The 16,416-nt window shown below is 47.6% G+C and overlaps 1 protein-coding gene across 1 annotated transcript in view; it reads right to left on the bottom strand.

Moving 5' to 3' along the window:
- Window positions 1-16,416, bottom strand: part of TDRD1 (tudor domain containing 1) — a 197,311-nt gene that overhangs the window by 115,307 nt on the left and 65,588 nt on the right. Inside the window, exons 4-5 of the mRNA XM_088456052.1 lie at window positions 10,341-10,443; window positions 8,064-8,124 (exon numbers count right to left, since the gene is read on the bottom strand). Coding sequence (XP_088312178.1) covers window positions 8,064-8,124; window positions 10,341-10,443 — 164 coding nt within the window. The remainder of the gene's footprint in view (window positions 1-8,063; window positions 8,125-10,340; window positions 10,444-16,416) is intronic.

Below are 16,416 nucleotides of genomic sequence, written 5' to 3'. Positions count from 1 at the left end.
TCCAGCTATACCCCAAGGTCACCCTGTGGACCCTGAAGTAGAAACTTTACATTAAATTTGAGTATACAAGTTAATAAATACAATAATTTGAAAAGTGCTACCAGGACGACTTGCAACAAAATATAAATACCTATATATTCCAATGCGTTCCCGGCGCTCGGGATCCAGGTGGTTAAAATCCTGACATGGTTAGGATACCAACACATGTTGGTAGGTATCCTAACCCTTCTCCTGCCCCTCCTTCCCCGCTGACTAAACCTAACTCCCCACCCCCCCAGTGCCTAAAACTACCCTCCCCCGCTCCACACCCTAAACTTAACCCTCCCCCCTTGATGCCTAACCCTCCCCCTATAGCCTAAGCCTCCCCCTAACCCCGCTACTTATCGTCAGGATTCTGGCTCTGCTAATTCTAAGCTATTCTATTGCCCGCATCATCCCATGCCAATAAGAATATAGCTAGAAGCAGGTGAGCCTACCCAGAATACCTATATGTTGCACAAAATCTCCTATTAAGTAAACTCTGACACATTTATGTATTAGGGCAGAATTGCTTTTGGTTTTATATACTGCAAAATGTTGCAGTTGTCTATTTAAACCATGCAATGATCAGCAAGCACATAAAATACCAACGGAGATCACAGCCGGGGGGCGAGGGGCTGGATACTTGGCAATCATGAACTCCTAAAGCAGAGGGGTGATGGCTTAAATTCTACACAAAACTTAATGTGATATGTGAATAATAATTAATAACCACGGCTGTAATGGCACTGTACATATTTTCTCATGTGGAAGTGGCGCTCCCTTGAGTAATAAAATGATTAAAGTCTGTAGGCGCCACAGTTTGTCACACTGTCGAAACTTGCACCAGCCACATGGCGGGTACAGTTTCTCCGGCCGTATGTGGCCTCCCATGCAAGCGGTTGAGCATCTGTGTACGCATCCGCTATTTACCTAGGACACTCCCTTCATGTGTCTGCGCTAAGCCACCTCCCAGTGACCGCCCGAGAACACCCATCACTTTTCCACGACATTTCTGATGCTGTGCAGTCTGAAGCCCGTTGGATTTTTCGTTTACATACGGTACAGCCGCTTGGGCTAAATGAGACCAGGTCATTAACAAGTTTTAATTAGTTTAGAGTTACTTACATGCTGTTTATTAACCATTTACTATAACTGTGTACATCATTAGCCCTGTTACCCAGCTGTTAGCTTTTTTTCACTCTGTCTTTGTTTTAATATCATGTAATGTATTGGTGACTGTTTCACACGGTTTCTTGTTTACAGTGCTGCCATGGTGAGTCTGTTGCCGGACGTCGCGCTGAAACATTGAAGTAGATATTTGAGGTCAGGTGACCCAGCTTTTGTGATTATTCACTGCGCGTTCCACCGCCGTTTGTCCGCTATATATATTATATCAAAATCAACTACGTGAACATCGTTATTACATGGGTCTGTGAACCCGCCCCATAGTGTCCTTTACATATTTATTTTAACATAGTATATATTAAAAGTGAAGTTTTAACTTTAACAATAAACCTGACAATAATTGAAGTACCTCTCTCTCTCTCTCTATTATTTAATACTAGCTGGGATACCGGGCATTGCACGGGTTGAAGACCTGACCTGAAGTACACCTGCAGCCTTTGTTTACAATGTCCTCGCCAATAAACCCATTCCTATCATGCATGCAAACAGTGGCGTAACTACCGTGGGTGCAAGGGGTGCGTCTGCTATGGTGCCCGGGTTGCCTCTGAGCTGCACCATGTCACGCAAACAAGGTGGTCCGGTCCAGTCAAGCCTACCGAGGAGAGCCAGAGTGGCAGCGGTGTTGATTTGGTGCCAGCTGATCACAGTTGGCGCACTGGCAGTCAGACATGGAGAGACAACGCCGCCGGTCACAAGGCGATCAGAGCTCATGGACTCAGAAGTGGCGGCTGATTGGCACCAGATTCTATTTGTGCCAGTGCTTTCTGTCCATGTTTGCTGCTTGGCCAGCTGTAATTAGCTGACGGACCTGTACCAAATCCACATGTGCTGACTGATGGCACACGGGGGAGGCGAGAGGCTGCTGGAGGGACACGGGGAGGTGAGTGGCTGAGGAGGGGGGAGGCATAATGTGTAAGGGGCATTACTGTGTGGCAGAATATGTAAGGGGTACTACTATTGTGTCAAAATTTGTTCTATTTGGCACTACTACTATGTGGCAATCTGTAAAGGGCATTACTTTGTGGTATAAAGTGTAAGGAGTATAACTGTGTGGCATAATGTATAAGGGACACTACTACTACATGGCATAATGTGTATAAGGGGTACTACTGTGTGGCATAACCTGAATTGGCTCCGTGTGGGGCCACATATATGTGCTTTTTTCTACCTCTGGGAGGGCGCAACCTTTTAATATCTCGCTATGTGGCCCTCAAAGTTCTAGTTATGCCCTGCATGCAAGCACAGAGGGCTGACAAATATATATGGTCACTCTGCAGATATATTGTGGCATTGTGCTGTGTGTACGGGCGCAACACTTTCTCGCCCTCCCCCCCACCCGCCCATGGGACCAGATGATCATCATCTGATCACTTAATCTGCAGATATACTGTCTCTGCTGTTAGGTGTGTACACACTTAACGATGTGTACCCAGCCAAAGTCGTCCACGATAGAGGGTGCCATGCTGCATGTCCCCTGCTGACAATATAGCCATTTGGCCCTGCATGCAGGTCAGACGGGCGAAGTCGCTGGTGACACGCGGGAACGCACATCATCAGCGACATAGCGGGTACACACTGCCCGGAATGTCATCCCATCCGCCGGATCGAACGACAAATCGTCTGGTGTGTACACGGCTTAACTCTGGATTTAATATGAACTTGCTTGAGTCATAAAATAGGATTTTTGGTCAACTTACCGTTGAATCCTTTTCTCTTAAGCAGGCTGGGGAACACTGGACAATGTGATTGTAGGTTGGGGCTGGAGCTGGCACTTAAATTAAGCTGTAGCTTTAAAAAGTAAACTCCTCCTCCCAGCAATCCCACAACCTCAGTACTTCTTTAAAAGAGTCTGTGAAACTGTTCATAACAACCAAACAAACCAGTAAGGAAACAAAAAAACAAAACAAAAAGGACTGTCAAAAACCAAAATCTTGCACGACTGAGCTTGAGGTAGGGATTGCAGTGTTCCCCAGCCTGTTTAAGAGAAAAGGATTCAATGATATGTTGACCAAAAATCCTAATTTTCTCTTGCAGCAAGTCTGAGGAACACTAAATAATGGGATGTTCAAAAGCCGCCCCAGGGGAGGGAATGCTCAGCCTGCCTGACCGGAGAACTGTACGCCCAAAGTGGGTGCCACCAGAGGCAAAAAAAACTGAAACGTAAAAATGTGCGGACAGGGGACCAGACAGCCGCACCACTGACCTGTGCTACTGAAGCCCAGCATTATGCTGCCCATGAGTTAGCCACCACCCTAGCAGAAGGCGCTGACCCCCAGTCTGGTGGTGGTTGCCCCGCACCAGAAGAGGCGTGAGTGATGACCAAGCTGATCGAACGTGCAAGGGTCTGCTGAGTATACGGCCAACTATGTTCATGTGCGTAGTAAAGAACCCAGAGAGAACAGTGCGGCATACCAAGAGAGACGTGTCCAAGAAAATCTGCAGAGCTCAGGCCAACTAGCAGAGCCAGATCATCCCATGCCCAGGAAGTCACAGAGGGACGAGGAACCGGAAAGACAAGATTCTAGTGGAAGCAAAAGGCCGCAACAAGCATCGGCTGGAAAGTAAAAACTGTACAGAGAGCGGCACTATCTTCACGGAAGACAAGAAAAGGTGGCTTGGAAACACCAAACACAGAACCATGCCGAGTTAAGGAAATAGCCATAAGGAAGACCAGCTTTCAAGCAACAGAAGATCAGCTGAATGCACCGACTCCAATGGAGCCTGTGTGAGAGCCGACAGAACCAGAGCAAGATTCCATGGCACCACCTGGGGATGAAACCGTGGCTGAATATGTAGCACACCTAGCAAAAAGGGTTTGGACCGTCGGAAGAAAGGCCAAATACCGCTGGAAATAAAGTGACAGTGCCGAAGCCTGTATATTCACAGACTTAAGTAGTCAGTCAATCGGCCTCCAAAACCTCCTGAAGGAAGGCTAAGAAACGTTAGACGTGAAACGTGGAGGCAGGAACCCCTACCTGTTCACATCACAAGAGGTAGAGCTTCCAAACTGTTTGGTAATCGCTAGATGATACCGGAGTCTGGGTTCACAGCATAGTGCGGACCACCGAGAGACAAAACAAACATCATTAGCTGTCCAAAGTTCGAGCATAAAAGGTCATGAAAGCCAACTCCCCCCGGGAGGAACATGGTGTTGCTGAGGAAGTCTGCCATCCAATTTTCCATGTCCGGTAGAAACACAGCTGATAGAGGCATAACGAAGGCTTCCCCCCCCCGAAAAAGATTTGGGCTGCTTCCGCCACCGTATCCATGCCGGTTATGCCTTCCGAAAAACTTACATAGGTCACTGCCGTGTCGTTGTCTGACTGAATGCGTACCAGCCAGTCGGTCATGACGGATGCTGAGCACTCCTCCCAATTTCTGAGAATAACCCTCTGAAACTCCCTCGAGTGGAACCCGGCCTCCAGAATGGTCTTGAAGGTGGAGACAGTCATGTCGAACCACCCCATGCTTTGCAAGACTGGTACGGACTGGTACAAGGTACCGACTGCAACCTCGAGACGACGGTCGATGGTGTGCACTCCGCAAGAAAACCAGCTGAACTGAAGGCACAGTCAACGAAGTAGACCTTGCGAATGTCAAGGTCCAGTTTTGATCTGGAAGTAAAAGAAAAACCTCTTAGATCACATGTTTTTGGTAACTGTGAAGCTGAATTATCCTTCATAAGCAGGACACCCCAAGAGAGTCTGATTGTGATACTATGCGCAATAAGCTCTGTATTACCAAACTTATGTTGATGCAAAACCATGGAGCAGCGGCTCTACCAAACAGTAGGGCCTGGAATAAATAGGGAACAGCTGCTATTGCATGCGGAGGAAAGAAGGATGATCGAACCAAAGAGGAACATAAAGATATGCGTCCCATACGCTAGTGAGCAAGCATTGGCCTCCGTGCTGTGGATCCCTGACCGGAGACAGTCCATGCGAACTGAACTCCCACTCATGCTCAAGGCACGAAGATTCAAGATCAGGCGAACTGAGCTATTCGGCATTCATACAAGGAAGAAACTGGAGTAGAACTCCAGTGTTCGATCCCGTGGTAGAACTGGAGCAGAAACGCCGTACAAGATGAGGAAATTATAACATTTCTCAATGCCTGCGTGTTCGTCGCCTTGGTGGTGGATCTCTGGGGTCCAAGATGGGACCATCACGAATTATGGCTAGCATCCAGGTGTCTGAATAATCCACACAACTGTGTCCGAACTGGAGCAACTGCCATCAGTAGAGAGACGCCCTGTTAGGCGCTAGGCTACTTTGGAGCCTTGGCCCCTGAACGGTGATTGGCACGAGACCAAAACCGACCCCTCGGAACGAACCACCGGCCGGGGAAGAATCGGCTTTTGGTAGAATGCCCTTGCAAGGAAGCCCCACCCCAAAGAGGAGTGAGAACTTAGAAAAGCAGACCCCGCGTTAGGGCCAGTTGCCGAAAGAAATGTGCTTTCCCGAACGTTGGGGAAGAAAAGCATCCTGCATTGGTCAAACGGACCGACCTGTCCAAACAGTAGATACTGTAAGGAACGGATGGTCATAAATGTACAATGCAGCTGAAAATCTGGAGCTACCTGAGCCCCGCTTTGCCCGGCCTTTTTACACAGATTCAGCTTGCGAAACTGTCCTGTTTATTCGAGTAGGGAGACCCTGCGCGCAAGCATGAGGCCCTGCGTCTAAAAGTTCCACAGCTTAAGGCACCCTGACAAGGCTCGCAAAGGTGGGAACAATAACCCTCGACCTATGAAAACAGGATCTTTGAAAGACAGCGACAACCCTCTGAGGTAGTTCCACACGGAGACATTATCCGTTGGAAGTCAAGTTTGCAAGGAACGGAGACCTCTAAATCTGGCAGCTCGTAGGCCGTCACAATGAGATTGGAAAGCTCTGAAGAAGAGCAAGCAACGACTTTCCGGCGCCAACGCGTAAACGGACCCACAGCCACCGCTTGGGAATCCACAACTAAACTGCCTAGAGAGTGTCGCCCAGCAGCAATACTGTCCTCCACTCCATGCATGGCATAGTTTACGAATGTGCGTCATTTGTGCGCAGGCGCCCTGCTAATCTCCGCTGTTACAATTTTAGTGTATGTGCAGCCGAAGCAAGCACCCTGCGGGATGACGCCAGTCTCTGCAAGTTCGTAGTGTGAAAGTACCAACGGAGCATTGGAAGGAGGAAGAGCGGCTACAAGTCCACCCTTAACCTGCGTCCCGCGCAGCTAATGATTCTGCATGACACGACTGTTGCAAACCCCGCCGCCGCACAGAGTCAGGGCGGGACATGGCGTGGCTGGGAAATTAACCATATAAAGGGTGAAGCCCATGCCAGACAGAAGGGAACAACGCAAGCTTGAAACTGGTCTGGTCAAGCCCAGCTTATCCGGGCAGCCTGTAGCTTGCGCACTCCTCTTGCATGTGTGGGGAGGCGCCGCCCACAAAACCCTGCAAAATGGAGGCCGCCATTCGCAACCGCACCCTCTGAAAGAGCGACTGTGTGCGCTGGTTCCCAGTGGTCTCAATAGAGACCGGAGTGATATGGATGTCCCAGCTGAACAGAGCTCTGAGCTGCTGCTGCACTCGTACTGTGCGCTGACCTATCTATAAAGAAAAATTATATTACAAAATAAGAAAATAAAACTATGCAACAACAAAGAGCTGCAGAGCCCTTCTAAAACGTGCCCTACTCCTCAGGCACTTAAGAACACTGGAATTGTGGGATTGCAGCGGGGAGTAGCTTACTTTCTAAAACTACAGTTTCATTTAAGTGCCAGCTCCAGCCCCAATAACCAATCCCATTGTTCATGGTTCCCCAGCCTTGCTGCAAGAGAAAAATTGACAGTTGCTCAAACTGAGGTTAAAAGGATAGTTTTGTAGCTTTCACACAGATTTTTTTCTCAGGCAATTTCCTCTTGAGCCAGCCCCAGAACCTGTCTAATTTTAGAGTGTTCCCATTTTTTGGGATTGTGTGACAGTGTGTGGCCCTGACGAAGTTCAAACCTAGGCAAAAACCTAATCCTGGTTAAACTACACCACCCTGCCAAATTTGATGGAGCTAGGTCCAAATCTCTGGCCGTGCATAAAAGACAAACAGATAGACAAGCTTCCTCGCTTATTATATAGATGAAACTCTTGCAGATACTGGCTTAGTCTAAGGAACACTGGGCCTGATTCAGAGCCGGACGCTCTTTGAGAGCGCTCGCTCTGAATCAGGGCGTCCCTGTTGTTTTTTTAAAAGACGGCCTCCTGGCCGCTTGCTAAGATGTGGGTGACCACCCGCAGCTTTAGCGAGCGGCTAGGTGATGGTCGTGACCATCGTGGCTTGCGACAAGACTCATGTGGTAGGGTCTTGTTTCCGCAAGCCCCAGTGAACTGTCGGTTCTAATAGAGTCGGAAGCTCACCACTGACATCACACGCGAGGTCAGTGGGGCCACCCCCAAACGGCAGGCGTTCCTTCGGGAACGCCTCCGTTTGGCCAGCCACCCCCCCTGCCCGCCTCCAAAACGGGGCAAGCTGTCAATCAAAATCGACAGCCGCCCCGCTTTGGTGCGAGACCCGTAGCGACGGAGCGCCCGTTGCTGGCCGGGTCTCACGCATATGCACACCGGAGCCGGCTCGCGTATGCACAGTGGGGGACCATCGACCCGCTTGCGAGCGGGTCTGAATCAGGACTACTATCATAAGGACAACTGATTATTTGTTGGGGACTGCTCATCTCTCCAGAGTCCCCAAATGACAGCTCATGGGTACAGAAGCACTATTACTTATATATCTATACAGAAAAATACAAATCTCAGTAGCAAACATCACATTATAGTCAGCCACGACACCTAGAACATGCTTATATTCTGTTACCTTTGGGTATGGTTTTGTGTCTCCTCCACCACTTGGCGATTTGTCCCCATTTGTCTCTTTTCTGAAAAAGATTTTGCAGAGGGTCAAAACCACATCATAGACACAGCCAGGTTACCCTGCACTCTCTACACATAAGATGTTAGTAATTTCAAATACAAACTATTAACATAAGAGCAACAGCACCTCCAACGGTTTCCCATAAAATGGCACAATATAAAGTACATTCTTCAATGTGTAACCCCTTACTAACCACAATATCTAACATTTGTATTCAATAGTTGCCAAAAGGGTTGTTAAAAGGGATGTAGAATTAGGAATACACCTCCTCCCTGGGATGCCCCATACGGAAGACATAGGTTGGGATCCCTCCCACAGGATGCAAAGTACTGTAATAACTGAGCAGATAGAAGTAGGTGTGTGTACTGAACGTGGAACCTGGAAGAATGGCTACTGCTCTTGTCCAATCAAAAGCTGAGGCAAGGACGACAGCAGGCCACATGGTCAGAGTGGGTACCAAATGGAAGGTAGGAAAAGGGACCAATAACATAGGGGTTAATTCAAACAGATGCAATATAAGATTCCATGTTCTGGTGCGAAGTACGAGCGGTGCACAGAGAGCACCAACCGCAGATACTAACTTGTTTTTGGCCAGCACTTCTCAGTCAACCCACCTTGCCAACATCACTCTCTTCCCCCTCCCCATCCCGGGTGCAGGACGTATCCCTGTCAATACAAGGCATAGTTCATATGTAGAACTCAGGTCTCTGAATTAGTTATCCTTCTTACTAAAGGTGATCACGTTAGATCAGTTATCGGTCTTAATTGACACAATTGAATCCACTTGGGGTGCCTCCAGGTGTGTTGGCTCTCAATTTATAAACACATAAAAAAGGTATGACCCAAAGTAGGTGCTATTATCATGTAGTGTAAGATCGCCAGATCAGAGACGTCTTGTCGTGGCTGATGACTCACCTTATGGCCCGAATTCAATTTGAGGCGAACAGTCCAGCCTGCTCAGCTTTTCACCTCCTTCGCCTGTTTTCCTGGCGGAACAGAATTGCGCGCGTGCCCACTATTCAATCTCAAAGTAGGCAAAATCGTGAACCAGCGAAACTTGGATCCGCAAAAAAAAAACAAAAACGGGAATTTTTGGGAAATAATCCTAAATCTCCCCCCTAAAGATGTCCAGACATGGGGGATCACTATGTGTACCCCCGTTTTTGCCTGCAAAAGAAAGTCGTGTCTTTAAATAGCCGCGGCAGGTGCATAAATGCGGCCTGGAAGAAAGTGATACAGAAAAGCATTTAGAAGTTTTTTTGGGGAAAAATAACTATGCCCATCAAATTTGGGGTACATGAAAACGGGTGTAAGCATATTTTTAAGTTCCTTAAATGATTTTCAAAAAAATTCAGCAAAAATGCACCTGGCGCTACTCCCACAATGAAGAAAACACCTGCCGCATGTAAGGGAACCCCTCTGGACTCCATTCCGCTAAGTTAGAAGTGTGTTCCCTATATTTTTTTTTTACCCCAATATTTAAATTAATTTTTTGGGGTGTCCCGATTTTTTGGTTTTTTTTTTAAACACAGAACATTTTTTGGGACCATGGGATACAAGATTTGAGAAGGGGGTCCTGCGCACAGCACAGGAGCGTTCCCTTCCTTAGTAGACTTTGGAACCTCTCAGTGTCCCTTAAGTGTCCCCCATGGATGAAAGAGACTATGAGATTTTGGTTCTTACCTGATAAATCTTTTACTCTGAATTCCATGGGGGAGACTGTATGCCAACCCATATGCCCCTGGCTTTCCTTAGTGTTTCCCAGGGATGGGCTGTCCAGACCCTCCTAGACTCCCTTTCTGTGTGTGTGTTGTGGTTCTTCTCTTATCCGCCTACATTCTGTCCTTTGTTCGTAATAACTGGCTGTCCTGGACAGAGGGTGGGGTATAGGAGAGGAGGCTCCTGGGCTGTCAAGCTTAACCTATTTAGTACCCAGACTTCTCCAGGACCTCCTATACCAATTGTCTGCAATGGAATTCAGAGAATAGAATTTATCAGGTAAGAACCAAAATCCCATGTTTATTGAGCCTTTACACCCCAGGTCTGACCGAAACCATATCGGTTTCTTTTTTTCCCTTATTTGAAACATGTCAGGATTAGAAACACTAACCAATAAGTTCATTACTAGAAACAAGCCCTAGAATTGTGAAAATCAGCAATAACAGCGTGTATGTAGTACTTAATGAGCGGTAGTATTGAGAATTCAGAACAGTCACTCACGGTATCACTCGTTTGCAGTATAGAGAATGAGCCTTCCAGTCATCCTTCTGGCACTCCATCGAGCAGTAGTTGGTTTGGTGGCACTGGGAGCATCTCATTGCCCCTGTATGCAATAGAAAAACATGCGTACTAAATGCTTTCTTACAGATAACAGGTTAACGATTCTATAAAACAAAAGACTCATGATTTTTGTCGTCTTTTCTTGTTAAGGCTTAGGATTTGTCATTAAATGAGTACTACAATCAGGAATTTAAGTTCAGATATAGGTGCAGTTCAGAAAAATACTGAGTATCGGACACATATGGAGACGCAACGGCCTGATCTGCAGGGCTCTGGGTGTATAATCTCCTCACATCTAAGGTAAACCCAAACTTAGCTGGAGTGCACTTAATGCAGTTTCCTCCAGGAGCCTCCGATGCACAAGAACATAAAAGTCAAAAATAAGGCAACACTGCTGCCTGTTTGTCACAAGATGTAGAAGAAGCGAGAAACGCATTACAGGACTGTGACAGACCTATATGCTGCTGGTTCTGGAAGTCAAGCAATAGCATTACTGCCTCACATCACTGAGGTCTTGGGTTTGACACCTAACATGACATTAATAGTGTACAGCTTGTATGTTCTCCCCCTCCCATGTCTGCATGAGTTTCCTCTGGGTGCTCCGGTTTCCTCCCACACTCCAAAATAAAGCGAGTAATGGTAAAACTTACCCTTGTTAACTCCTTTTCTTCGAAGTTCATAGGGTCCACAGAGAAGACAATTTGTGTAGGTGGGACTTGGAGGACCGGACACCAACAGCAAAGCTTTTCAATCCCAGGATGCTCCGGTCCTTCCCCCTATACCTAAGAAAGGTGTGGACAGAGACCACGTGGCCACCATGCACAGCTGTTCAGCAGAGGCGCCAGGCTGCCCACGAGGGACCCACAGAGCAAGTAGAATGAGGAGATACTGTAGTCGGCACAGGAAGGCCAGCCTGCATGTAAGCCTGTGAGATTTTCCTATATGGATTCCGCATGACTAAGAGGAAGTCAGATTTTCTGATGGGAGTAGTACGGTCCACATAGATCTTTAAAAGCACAGACCACATCCAAAGAGGCTTCATCCGCAGAGAGGTCTGGTGATTGAAAGGCCAAAACCACTATTTCCTCAGTTAGGTGGAAATGAGAACCAACCTTGGGAAGGAAGCCTGGGCGTGTTCGAAGAATAGCCCTGTCCTGATGAAATATTAAAAAAGGGGGGCGGCATGAAAGCACCCCTAAATCCGATACCCTACGGGCAGATGCTATAGCCAGAATAAACAGTCTTTGCAGTGAGCCACTTCACATCCACTGATTCCAGGGGTTCGAATAGAGGTTCTTGAAGTGCTTGGAGCACCACTGAAATCCCATGGAGCCACAGGAGGGACAAAGGCAGGTTGTATACGTAAAACACCTTGCAGGAAGGTGTGAACATCCGGTATAGGAGACATTCTAGGCTGGAACCAGATAGACAAAGCAGAGACCTGTACTTTCAGAGATGCTAGGCGTAGGCCTAGATCCAATCCAGCTTGAAGAATGGCAAAAATTCTAGAAACTTTAAAGACTTGAGGGTCATAGTTTCTTGGAGAACACCATTGGAAATATATATGCCATATCCTGTGGTAAATTTTAGCCGAGGCCGGTTTACATGCTCTGAGCATGGTCTGGCCCACAGAGCTCGAGAAACCCTTAGCCATTAGGAGGGATGTCTCAAGAGCCAAGGAGTTAAAGACAGCCGGGCTAGGTCCGGATGTAGACATGGACCCTGAGACAACAGGTCTACTCGTAGAGGAAGTTGAAGAGGAACATCTATGGAGAGACTGTGAAGATCGGAGTACCAATGGAGTCTGGGCCAAGCCAGAGCTATTAACAAGACTGTGTCCCCCTACTGTCTGAACTTTCGAAGCACTCTATAAATCAGGGATATTGGAGGGAAGAGATATGCTAAATGGAAGATCCATTTCACCGACAATGTGTCTATGAAGGCCGAGTCGGGGTCTCTTGTCCTGGCTCCATAGACTGGAAGCTTGTTGTTGCGTCTTGAGGCCATGAGATCCACATCCGGTAGACCCCATTTGTCCACCAGAAGCTGAAAGACTTCTGGATGTAGAGACCAGTCTCCTGCATCCACGTCGTGGTGGTTGAGGAAATCCACTTCCCAATTAAGAATCCCCGGGATATACACTGCGGAGATAGCTGGGAGATTGCGTTCGGCCCATGTGAGAATGCGGGACAATTCTGTAATTGCTGACTGACTTCGAGTGCCCCCCTGGTGATTTAGGTAGGACACTGCCGTAGCGTTGTTGGACTGTACTTGCACTGGCCTGTTCTTCAGAATATCCTGAGCCAGAGTGAGAGCTCTGTAAATGACTCGAAGTTCCAGGACATTGATTGGCAACACTGCCTTGACTGGGGTCCATCGGCCCTGGAAGGAGTGCTGGCCGGTTACTGCGCCCTACCTACCGAGGCTTGTGTCCGTGGTGAGGAGAGCCCAGTCCGGGATCCAAAAGGAGCGACCCTTGTCCAAATGGGATGTCTGTAGACACCAGGCTAGGGACAGGCGAACCTCTGGGGGAGGCTCATCATCTGGGATCTGAGCAGATGGGGTAGTCCGTTCCACCTGGAGAGGATCAGGTGTTGTAGGGGCCTGGAGTGAAATTGGGTGAACTCCACCATGTTGAAGGTGGACACCAATGATCCCAAGGCCTGCATTGCAGAGTGAATTGACACTTGCCGATTGTGGATCTGTGTTGTATTGCTGAAATCTTGTCTGCTGTTAGGAAGATCCAGGGAGTCCAGGAGGGCTCCCAAATGCACCATCCTTTGAGAGGGTGTCAGGTAAGACTTTTTCCAGCTGATCAGCCAACCGTGCATTTGTATAAAGGCAATGGTTACTTGCAGATGGCAGTGAAGAATCTCTGGGGAGCTGGCCAATAGCAAGAGTTCGTCCAAGTATGGCATCTCTCCGATTCCTTGACGATGAAGAGAGGCCGTCATAACTGCCATGATCTTGGTAAAGACTCGAGGGGCCTTTGAAAGGCTGAACGGCAGAGCCTCAAGTTGCTAATGTTGCTGTAGTATAGCAAACCGGAGATATTGTTGTTGAGAAGGCGCTATAGGTACATGTAGGTAAGCATCCTGAATGTCCAGAGATACCATAAAATCCCCAGGCTCCATAGCTAGGAAAATACAGCGGAGGGTTTCCATACGAAACCTGTGCACACTGATAAACTTGTTCAGAGATTTGAGGATAGACAGATGAGACCCATTGGGATTCTGAACTAAGAAAAGGGTAGAATAATAGCCCTTGCTTCCTTGTGAGGAGAGGACCCAAATTATTACTCCTGAATTCAGTAAGAACCGACTGCCTATTTGGAGGCAGCAGGGCCTTGGTTGGTCCGATGGAGGTCCTGTGCAAAATAACTGCTTGGGGTGGGGGTCATCTCAGGAATGAGAGGGTGTATCTATGGGAGACCACTTTCCTTACCCAGACACCTGACGTGGTTTGATGCCAAACCTGGGTGAATTGAAGAAGTCAGCCTTCCACCATGGGAGCGGTCTGTCCCATCAGGCTGTAGGCTAGTCCTCAGACTTAGCAGGTGGACGACTAGTAGCCCAGGCTTGTTTTACCCTAGGTTTGGAGGCCTTGGCTGATGCCTGCTGTCGTGCAAAGGACTGACTCTTAGCTTTTCACTGAGGGCGAAAGGATGACATTCGAGGCTTTGTATTATATGCAGAGGGCAGGAACGCCGTCTTGGAAGCTGCCAAAGTAGTCACAATTTTATCTAATTCTGGACCAAATTGGAGTCACTACCTTATACTGGAGATATCCTGAGCCCTTTTTTAGTCTGAATCTACTTTCCAGGAACGGAGCCAAACAATACGGCGGGCCACTACCAAAGCGGCAGATATCCTGGAGGTCAGGAGAGCCATATCCATAGCTGCTTCACCCAAGTAGGAGGCTGCTTCTCTAATGTGAGATATGTAGGATAGTTGTTCCCATGAAGCATCTAGGGGAAATGTCTCTTCTAGGGCCTCTGCCCAACTCTAAATGGCTTTTGCCACCCAGGCCGTAGCCCTAGCAGGACGAGTAATAGCTCCTGTAAGAGAGTATATGTATTTCTGACAAGCTTCCATACGTCTATCTGTAGTCCCCTTCAAGGAGGTTGCAGTATGGATGGGTAAGGTGGCATTCTTAACCAGATGTGTTACATGAGAAACAACTGCTGGGGGAACTTCCAATTTAGTACAATCAGGAGCTGGAAGAGGGTAAAAGGAACTGAACCATTTTGGAATTTGAAACCTTTTACCGGGCATATTCCATGCTTCGCTCATGTTATCCAATAGCTGGTCAGAGTGAGGGAACTGTTGTAAAACTACCTTTTGTCGTTTAAAAAGTGCGTGTTTTTTCTTAGGAGCGGGTTCTTCCTCCTCTATTTGTAAAATAGATTTTACAGCTTTCACAAGAGCAGGTATATTTAATATAGAAGGTGGCTCCCCTTCTCCTGAGACGGAGTCAGAAGTGAGGGAGGTCTGTGTCTTCTGCCTTCCATAACTATATATCAGAATAAGATAACTGGGTGGACTGGGATGATAACACAGCACGTTTATTAGGATCTTCCTTTTGCAGCATTTGCTGAAATACGGTAGAGGTATTAGCCAAATTCTGTACTGAGGAAGACATGGGGGAGGATTTGCAGGGAGTACCTGTAATGGAAATCCCACAGGGGGAGCTACCACGGGGACTGCTAAGTGGTCCGCAATCTTTGCCAGCACCTGTGAAAAGGCAGCCCAGGTTGGGTCCTGAGGAGGAGACATCGGGGCCTGGGGCTGTGTAACAATTAGTACAAAGACCATCCTGAATGAGGTCCTCTGGGGCTAAGCCCGCTGAGGAAGGACTTACTTGACACCAGAGTAGGATCAGCAGCATCAGGATGCTTGTTATTCTTTCCTCTGCCAGACATAGCCACAAGAATAATAAAATACACAGTATGATACAGTGCAGTGCGCACCCTGCAGTATGTGTAATGGCACAGTGTAGTGTTCAACTGCACTATATAGTATGTGATAGCCCTCACAATTATAAAGGAGAGGTGAGTTACAATGAACCCCCTATACCTTAGTATGTCAGGGTATAGTAGAAGAAAGGTATAAGATGGACATTATAGAAAGTAGAGAACAGCGTTAGCACAAGTCACATACAGATACAGAAAATAAACCTCTCTCCGCAATTGGTACTACAATCAACTACACAGACCGCAGTGGCTGGCAGGAGATAATGATGTATAACCTGGCCCGTTGGAGAGGTATACAGGGAGACTGGACCCAGCGTTTCCCGGAGACCTGTGAAGCAGAAAATGATTGCCGCGTGTCTCTGAAGGGGCGGAGGGCGAGGGAGGAGCAGCTCAGGGAACGGCTAGATCGCAGTGGAATGGCGCCCTGAGCTGGGGGAGGAGCTGCAGGGAGAGCACCTTCTCCCCGTGCTGACGTTAACCACCGGGTCCCCTGGCCTCTAAATATGGCCTGCGCCAGTATATTAATGCGGTGGTGGTCTAGTGGAGTCTTGGGCACACCAGTGTCCACATCAGCGCCTCCGGTCCATATCCTGAGACAAGACTGTGTAAACGGGCCCCCGCAAGCGGGGGTCCACCTTCGTGTCCTCAATTCCGGGCTGAAGTCTGTATATACACTATACCTGCATTTATTGTTAGTTTCAGGTTATTATTTAGTGCTGTCATACCTGCAATTACTGTAAGTTTCAGGTTCTCCTGTAATACGGTTTTGTCTGAATCTCTTAAAAAAGTTCAGATTTGCAGGTCTCATGTATAGCTTTTTAACAATGCATGTTTTCTAGGCTTAAATCCTTACCGAGTAAGATCCAGGTCTAGGCTTACAGACAATTTAATTATCATTATTATAGTCTATTTATAAGGCGCCACAAGTGTTCCGCAGCGCCTTACAAACTACATAACCAAAAATGTGACTTACAGTACAATACAATTCAATGCAATAATTGAATATTAGCCAACAGTGTTTATTAGCTCTGTTCAAATAATATA

Source organism: Taudactylus pleione, unplaced genomic scaffold, assembly GCF_031769625.1.
Source record: "Taudactylus pleione unplaced genomic scaffold, aTauple2 ptg000685l, whole genome shotgun sequence".
Lineage (NCBI taxonomy): Eukaryota > Metazoa > Chordata > Amphibia > Anura > Myobatrachidae > Taudactylus > Taudactylus pleione.
The sequence above is the reverse complement of the archived record's forward strand: the minus strand, read 5'-3'. Positions and strand labels throughout refer to the sequence as shown.